This window comes from Chrysochloris asiatica, unplaced genomic scaffold (assembly GCF_000296735.1).
Source record: "Chrysochloris asiatica unplaced genomic scaffold, ChrAsi1.0 scaffold00004, whole genome shotgun sequence".
In the NCBI taxonomy this organism is placed as follows: domain Eukaryota; kingdom Metazoa; phylum Chordata; class Mammalia; order Afrosoricida; family Chrysochloridae; genus Chrysochloris; species Chrysochloris asiatica.
This window is the reverse complement of record NW_006408522.1, coordinates 3,783,145-3,792,022: the sequence shown is the minus strand read 5'-3', so window position 1 is coordinate 3,792,022 and position 8,878 is coordinate 3,783,145. Positions and strand designations below refer to the sequence as shown.

Here is an 8,878-nt window from a genome sequence, read left to right as displayed (position 1 = left end):
TCACCAAAAGGAATCAGGAACCAAAGCAAAGAGGCTCCCACTGGCCCACAGTGAGACAATCAATAAAGATAAAAATGGGTTAAAACACAAATATGTTTAGATTGAGGTTCATAATGTCACTTAAAGACTAATGATAATGACATGTAAATACTCATTGGCCACCTTTGGAAGATGCTAGAGAACCAGTTCATTATTTTGAAAAGTAGTAAACAAAGGGAATTAAATATTTATCCCTTGTCTTTCCTATAAAATTAAATACCAGAGTAACCAAATCACTGAGGAAAGTTTCTCTTTAGAAATAGTCCAGCTAATAAATGAAGAATGACAGAATTATCACCATTTTATAACCCCAATGAATTCATGGAGCTAGGTCCAATATTAGCACCAAACAACAATGTACAGATTATATTTAGATCCTGATTTGAACCAAAATGTCATTTTTGAGATAGGGAAATTCCAACATTGACTGAACTTTGATGATATTATGACTAATTCCTTGAGGTGTGATAATGGCATGATGATTCAAATTTAAGAGTTTAAGTTTTTTAAAGTTGTAGATAATGAAATATTTATGAATGAAGAAATATAATGTCTGGGATTTGCTTCAAAATAATTTAGGATGAGTGGTGATAATGAAACAGGATTGATTGGCCATGAGTTGGTAATTATTTGAAACCAGGTGATGGGTACATGAGAAATCATTATACTATTCTTTACTCCAGAATATGTTTGAATTCTTTCTTTAAGAAAAAAAAAAAATAAGGCTGTGGGCCAAGATTACATTGGGATTGTTCATATTCCCAAAAGTACAGTCTTTCTAAAATTATAGAGGACCTATGCCTACTGCTAAACACAGGCAATAAACCAGGAAGAAAATTACCAAGCGAAAAATAAAAGCAACACTCACTTAATTAAAACCTTGCAAAGGTCAGATGAAAGGAAAAGAGTCTATTCTTTTTCACTGGGGGATTAAATGCTTTCCAATCCTTGAATTCTTCAGCCTGAGTTTATCCCCCCTGAATCCCTGCTTTACCATCTCTTCATCTCCCATCAATACAGACATGTTCTGGTGGCAAACAAGCATTGTTTAGTGTCTGGACACCAAACAAACATTGTACAATTCAATTTTGATTTTTACTCTTCTTGCATCTCATCAGAGCAAACGGTAGATTTGTAACAAAAAGGCACATTGAGCTGTGGGGTGATATGAGGCTAATCACATAGAATTTTACAGTTTATGAGCTGAGACATAGACTTTGGAAAGGGAGTCCTGGTCCTCGAACCTCATGTGTTAACTCTGTAATACATCATGTATAAATTAAACAATGCAAAGTAAACAACAGAAGCCGGGGCAAACAGGTTTGTGTCCTTTCTGAATTATCCAAGTTGAATTTTTCTGACAAAGTTTGGTTCTCAAGATTCATCTTCCTATAGCAAATGTCTATTCAATAAATTTGAATTTTGGAGAGAAAATGTGTTTTGTCAACATAAATTCTGTGTTTACTGATTCTGGAGGCAACAAATCAGGAAGAAAGTCTCAAACTAAAAAATAAAAATGACATTTATTTCACTTTTAGAAATATAAATAATACAATAAATGGTTTAAAAAAAGAAAACAAGACAAAATAAAACAAAAAACCCTGAACATTTTCTATGATTGATCATCTTTAGTCATAGGATTTATTCATGAACATAAGAAATATATTTTATTATATTTTATCCAATTTCTCTCTAGCTTTGACTACATAAATACTTTTGGGAGGCCTGAGTCGCTAACAAAATTCCACAGCTATACCAGCTCCTCTTAAGTCCCACTCCTATTGGGAAAATTTCTATCCTTAGTGGTTCTGATTAACTAGGTCACCAGAAATTTCAAAAACATGTTCTTTCATTAGAGTCCTTCTAACAGGGGGCAAAAGGATCTCTGGTAGCATAGTGGTTACGAGTTGGGCTGCCAACCACAAGGTCAGCAGTTCAAAACTATCAGCGGTTCCACAGGAGAAAGATGAGGCTTTCTGCTCCCATAAAGATTTACAGCCTCGGAAACCCTGTGCAGGGTCACTATGAGTTGGAACCGATTCCACTGTACTTTAACAACAACAACAACATGGGGAAAATGCAGCCAGCATTTGGATACTGTTGCTCTTCAATTTCTAAGTTCTCAACATGACTACCAAACCAGGCCCTGGTCTTTGCAGCCCCTCCTGGAGCTAAATACTATCTTTCTTACCAGCAGCCTCCAAAGCTGTACTAGAAGTGGGCTCGGCACAACTGAAGATAAAGAGCCTATTTAAGCTTTCTTCCCAGAAGTTATAAGGGCTCTTTAGGTAGAAAGGCAGGGAGATTGTGCATCCGGCTTTGTCTTCAACACTCACTATTGTGGAAGAGCAGCCAAATGTATCCAGCACACACCAGTATTGAGTATATTTTGAAATGTTAGTGAAAAAATCCCAGTATCTTTAAATTCCATTTTTCCACTAACAGTCTGAAGCCTCCTCACATTTGAGTACTTACCCATTACCAAAACAAGGAAGTTAAGAGATAATTAATAAATCACTCTGGGGCAAGCCCCTCAAAACAGGGGCAAATGTGGTGAACTAAAGCCACTGCCCATGTGACTAGCTAACCTCAGATGACCTAGGTTCTTTCCTGAAGAACCGTAACAATCTCCTGGCTTAAGAGACATCTCCGGCCAGCACCAAGCACAGAAGGGAGACAGAATTTCAGGGTAAGGCAATGCCATACAGAGGTCAGACGTTCTGGTTTAGTCACCAACACAAGATAGCAGCATCTCTAACATTTAAAGCTGGCAAGTGTAACAGCTGGACCACACTTCTGAACAATCTTTACTAATGTAGTTTAATGGCGGTTGCCCAGATGTCGTTGCTGGGGAGCGGAGGAAGGACCCATCCTTGGGGAACGGAGTTGCCTTTGGGATGATCAGATGGCACCAGGTACTGATCCCAATCATGCCTTAAGAAGAACATTGTAGAACATCTGCTTATTTCTGTTTAATTCTAAGCAAGATAGTCAACAACTAAATATTCTATTTTTAGGTCTCAGTTTCAACAAATGTACTTATCCATTATAGAACTTGATTGTACTTCTTAAATGTACACTTAAAGGGGAGAAAAACTCTAAAAATTAGAATCTATAACCTAATGGGTAATCAAATAATGAATATGCGTACTACGTTTAAAAGCTAAGACTTGTATATAAACCAGAGATGCAGTTTTCCCAGAATATTCTGTCATAAGAATCCCAGATTATCATTAGAGCTTTAGAAGGGATATCAGAGATCACTTTGTTTTGTGATTTTCAAACCATGCTTTGAAGATTCTTAGACCCCAGCATATGCTTTTGGGGGAGTCTAGAAACACCAGTGTGTTTTCAGTTAACACAGATTTAAACTACCTGGAGAACCATTCATTCTGCTTTGCATCTTGATTTCTCAAAAGAATGTATTTGAGACAGATGATACTAAAGTTTTGAAGATCACCATTCCAACCCTCTACCGTCATCTTACAGATGATGAGAGTGAAACCCAAAGAGCTGAAAACTTGTCCCAGCTCATTAGTAACTGCAAATTAAGATGAGACTGAAGTTCCCCTTGTTGTTAGTTTTCATGGCTTTGACCTCTAAGAGCACAGAAGTCAATATGGGTCTTAAATAGTGTCTACAGGCAACAGTACAGGGATGGGTTTCTTTTCCTTGGTCTGTTTAGAACAGAGAAGAGAATTAGGAAAAGGAAGCCAATGCTTCAAGCTAATCTAACAGCTCTAGCATGGGATAATACAAAAAAGCCAGTCACATCCTGTGTTTCCATTTCCTCATCTGTTTAAAAAACAGACACCACCATAAACTTCTTAAGGATTAATGAGAATTAAACAAGATGTATATGGCATTCCTGAGCACTGGAAACATTATAGAGATCATTAAGAACTTTAACAAAAGATACAGAAATAGACCTCAACAATGTAAGGAGCAAATCAACTACTCTTGCTCCTAAGGGAAGGCAGCACACTGGAGAGTCTGCCCCTTTTACCTTATTTGGATGAGCGCTGGCAGTGAGTGTTCAGCTTGGAGGTAATACTGTCGGAAAGGCTGTAGGAGGTGAGCAAGTGGGAACTCATCTGAAACGAGAGGCACAATACCATATCAGTATACAATACCTAGAGTGTATTTAAGGCATGTGACAAAATGAACACATGTGAGTCATCTTTACCCAGGATTTCCACGATATAGTGAATCCTGAGTGTATCATTTGTTGCCTACTATGGCATTGTGGGTTAAAGCACTGAACTGCAAAGTTGGTCTGAATCATAAGGCTGGCAGTTTAAGCTCACCAGCCACTCCCTGGAAACCCTATACAGGGCTGCTATGAGGTGGAACTGACTCAACAACACTTAGCAACAATAACAACCCCTCTTAGTTTAGAAGCCCAGGTTGTTGTTGTTGCTGTGAAGTGCTGTCAAGTCAGTTCCGACCCATAGCAACCCTGTAAAGGGTTTTCGAGGAGCAGCTGGTGAGCTTGAATCACCGACCTTGCAGTTCAAACGGCTTTGCAGTCTGACGCATTAACCCACAGCACCACACCAGGACTCTAGAAAACCAGGTAGCATAGTGGATTACAAGCTGGGCTTCAAACCATAAGGTCAGGTGTTCGAATCTTTCAGATGCTCCACAGGAGGAAAATGAGGGTTTCTGCTCTTGTGAAGATTTACAGCCTCAGAAACCCTATACAGGGTCACTATGAGGTGGAACAGACTCAAAGGCACACAACCACCACAATTAACCAACCCCAACCCCTTCGCTTAGAGGGTCTTGTGGCACTGTAGAATAAACACTGGACTGTTAACCACAAATTCAGTGGTTCAAACCCATTAGCCACTCCTTGGAAATCCTATAGAGGATTGCTGAGTCAGAATCAACTCAACTGCACTTAGTATCACCAACCCCCCTCCCAACCCACCCACCCACCTCTTAGCTTAATGAGCCATGAGGGCTGCTAACCAAACAACTGATGGGTCAAATCTACCCAAGGCAGAATAGACCCAACAAAGATTACAATAATAATAATAAAAAAAGCCCCATGAGGCAGTTCTACTCTGTCATATGAAGTGGCTATGAGTCTAAAATTGACTGGACAGCACCTGACAGAATAACCACCCTTAAATGAGCTGAGATCATCCATTTTATCACCATTAGATGAAGTGGAGAAGAGTCAACTTAGCATTTTCCTTTTCTCCACTGGTTACAGAGGAACTTACCTGGATCCCCAAACAACTTGGATTCATTTTCACGCTTCTGAAGTAAAATTTTCTCCTTTTCTTTTCTTTGTTTTTTTTCCAATTCTCTTTTCCTCTCTTCCTCTTGCTCTCCTTCCAGCATAACTCGAAGGGCTCTCTCTTCAGCTTCATACAGTTCAGAACGCTTTTTTATGAGTTTTCTTAGGCGCTGCAGATGATGCTCAAAAGTCTCATCTGCTGAGGCTGGAGGACAGACCCCTGTGCAAAGAAACCCAAAATGACATCTTAGACACAATTATATTATGCCCCCAAATTAAGTCTGTTTCATTTGTCTGTCAGTTTGTCATACAGTGGTGGTTTGTGTGGTGCTGTGATTCTGAAAGCTATGCCACTGGTATTTTAAATACCAGCAGGGTCACCCATGGTGGACAGGTTTCAGTGGAGCTCCAGACTTAGACAGACTGGGAAGAAGGAGAGGAAGACCCTGAAAACCTTATGAACAGCACTGGAAGACTGAGCTGAAAGATGAGCTCCTCAAGTTGGGAAGCACTCAAAATACGACTGGCAAAGAATTACCTCCTAAAAGTTAGGTGACCTTAATGATGTAAATGGAACAAAGGTTTCAGGACCTTCATTTGCTGAAATGAGAAGAACATCCATTAATTGGAACGTGGATTGTATGAGTCCAGGAAAATTGAAAGTTGTCAAAAATGAAATTTCTGATAACAAAAAGATTGATATCCTAGGATTAGTGAGCTGAAATGGGCTGTTACTGGCCATTTTGAATTGGTTAATCATGAGGTTTTCTATAGTAGGACTGACAAATTGAAGAGGAAAATGGTGTCAGATTCATCATCAAAGGCCATTTCAAGATCTGTCTTGACGTACAATGTTGTCTATAATACAGTAACACCCCCTATGTCTACAAGGAAGACCAGTTAATATGACTATTATTAAAATTTACACACCAACCACTAAAGCCAGTAATGAAGAAATCAAAGAATTTGACCAATTTCTTCAGTCTGAAATTGATCAAACACACAATCAAGATACACTGACAATTACTACTGATTGGAATGTGAAAGCTGCAAATAAAGAGGGAAGATCAGTAGTTGAAAAATATGGTCTTGGTGATAGAAACAACATTGGAAATCTTAATTTGGTAAGACCAATGACTTATTTATTGCAATACCTTGTTAAAATAACAAAAACAGCAACTATACATGTAGACCTCACCAGATGGAATACACAGGAATCAAATAGACTACATCTGTGAAAAGAGATAATGGAGAAGCTCAACATCTCCAGTTAAATTAGGGCCAGGGACAACTGTGGAACAAATCATCAATTGCTCAAATTACTGAAGCTAAGGAAATGAAAATGATCCCCTAAGAGCCAAAATATGACCTGGAGTATATCCCATCTGATTTCAGAGGCCATCTCAAAACCAGATTTTATGCCCTAAACACTGACGACCAGAGGAGTTGTGGGGTGATGTCAAGAACATCACACATGTAGAAAGCAAAAGGTCACTTAAAAAAAAAAAAAAAACAACACAAAAAAACAAACAACAGGAAAGAAAAGACCAAAATGGATGTCAGAAGAGACTCTGAAACTTGCTCTTGAACATAGAGAAGTGCTGAAAGAACTAAAGAAAAAGTGGTGGGGGTGGAAGAACAAGGTAGACAAGAGCACTTAGGTTTGCATGGGCTAAGTGGGACAGAGGTAAACAGTGATGCATGCTCAACCTTGGAAGAACAGGGCTCTGTGATACAGGGATTTAGGCATACTTTGAAGAAGGGAAATAATACTAAAATGCTTGACTGTCTTTTGTATATTGATTTCCCTTGACTACTATTGTAAAATGGACACCTGAGTTGGACAGAAAGGAATGTTGGGAAACATGATTACAGAAAGCTTGTGAGCCCGTCTTCAGCCTATAACTGACTGGAATACCTAAAGGGGGTTCTAGAATTTGCCCAGTGAAATAAGCCTCCTACGGAGCCTTTGCAGTGTATAGGACCTTAGGTGGAATCCTGAGCCCCATCCAAAACCTTCTGAGGTGGGACATTCCCACTAGAAAGGACAAGCAGACCAGTCTGGAACAGCTAGCGCGACAGAAGATACATCTTCAAAGAACGATCATCAGGAAAAACCCAAAACAAAAGTGGCTGTATGACTCTACTACAAGAATAAGCAAGCTGTTTGCCGGGAAGCCATCAAAGCAAGCAATCAAGTTCCTTCAGGAATAGCCCTACTCTAAGACTGAAACTCAAAGGGAACACATGAACAGGCATGTAAACTGGCTGACAACCACATTGGTCTACTGGTGAGTGGATGAGGGGGAAAGGCAGCAATGAAGAAACAGGCTGAGTTCAACTACATTCCACAGACTCCCGCTGACCTGGAGATGAGAGAAGAGAAGAGGAAGGGCTGGTTGGTCCAAAGTGTGGTGAGACTTGGAGACACCTGAGCCTATGGACAAGGACACAGCCACAGAGGGCTAGAGCATCAGCTGATAAGGAGTGAGAGGAGGTGCACAAGAATACCCAAAGTTGCAGATAGCACCCAAATGACCTAGTCTTGATGGCTTGATAATCAGAACTCAACTAGAGGACAATAAAAAACAACAAAAACAACAACAACAAAAGAACCAAACTGTTTTTGATAAAGGAAACGAGGGTAAATTGTTACAATTTGATGAACTTGACCTATACAATCATGGAGGGGTGGTGGTTATATGCCATAAAGTCAGTTTTTTTTTTTTAAAGCTTTTATTGTGAATTGAGTGAAAGTTTACAAAGCAGATCATCAGTTTTACATTTAACAAATCATATACTTTGGTTCATTATATTGATAATAATCCCCTCTGTGTACCATGAGTTTAGAGTATTCATTTAAGCTCTTTAAAACAAACAAACCACTCAGGCATGTATAATAATGTAAACCACCAAGGGCACATTCTGCAAGCCTGCCTTCTGGCCGCCAGCTCTCAGTCCCTCTAAATTCCATGAATTCAGAGGCCTCAGCTGCTCCCTCTCTCCATGGCCCCATCTCTGCCTCTATCTCTGGTGTCACTGCTTCTTGGGATCGGGTCCCGCATTCTGCTTGTACTCTCTTCTCCCTTGATGGTCCTAGGGTCTTCTGTTTCTGCATTGTAAGATTAACTACTCCCCTGTTTTTGTTACCAAACTTTTATGGTAACAATTACTCACTATTGAATCTTAAGAATCTTATCCCCATCTCTTTTCACCAGACCCATTTAGATAAGATGAAAACTATTCTGTGGGAACTCTTTTTACCCACCACACTATTAAACTAATCGCCCCCTTGAAACCTTGTAACCCAGTCACTTTGTGCCTTTATCACCCCCTCATTTTAGGTAGCCAATGTCTAAGTTGTCCATCCCTATCTACCCTGTATCCAGAGGGGATAGCATTGATACTTGATGTCAAGACTCCTTCCGTCTGTTGGTATTTTGAGCTACTACTTCAATGAGTATATGTCAAATTGTAGCAATATCAAAAACTGTTTGTTTTTTATCTTTCTCTAGTCGAGTTTTGATTATCAAGCCATCGAGGCTAGGTCAAATGGGTACTATCTGCAAGTTAGGGTATTCTTGTGCATCT

General features: G+C 39.5%; 1 protein-coding gene across 1 annotated transcript in view; it reads right to left on the bottom strand.

The window, feature by feature from the left end:
* Positions 1-2,849: 2,849 nt before the first annotated feature.
* Positions 2,850-8,878, bottom strand: part of PDCD7 (programmed cell death 7) — a gene marked incomplete at its 5' end in the record, with an annotated part of 16,704 nt that continues 10,675 nt past the window's right edge. Inside the window, 3 exons of the mRNA XM_006831845.1 lie at positions 2,850-2,973; positions 4,046-4,133; positions 5,271-5,507. Coding sequence (XP_006831908.1) covers positions 2,850-2,973; positions 4,046-4,133; positions 5,271-5,507 — 449 coding nt within the window. The remainder of the gene's footprint in view (positions 2,974-4,045; positions 4,134-5,270; positions 5,508-8,878) is intronic.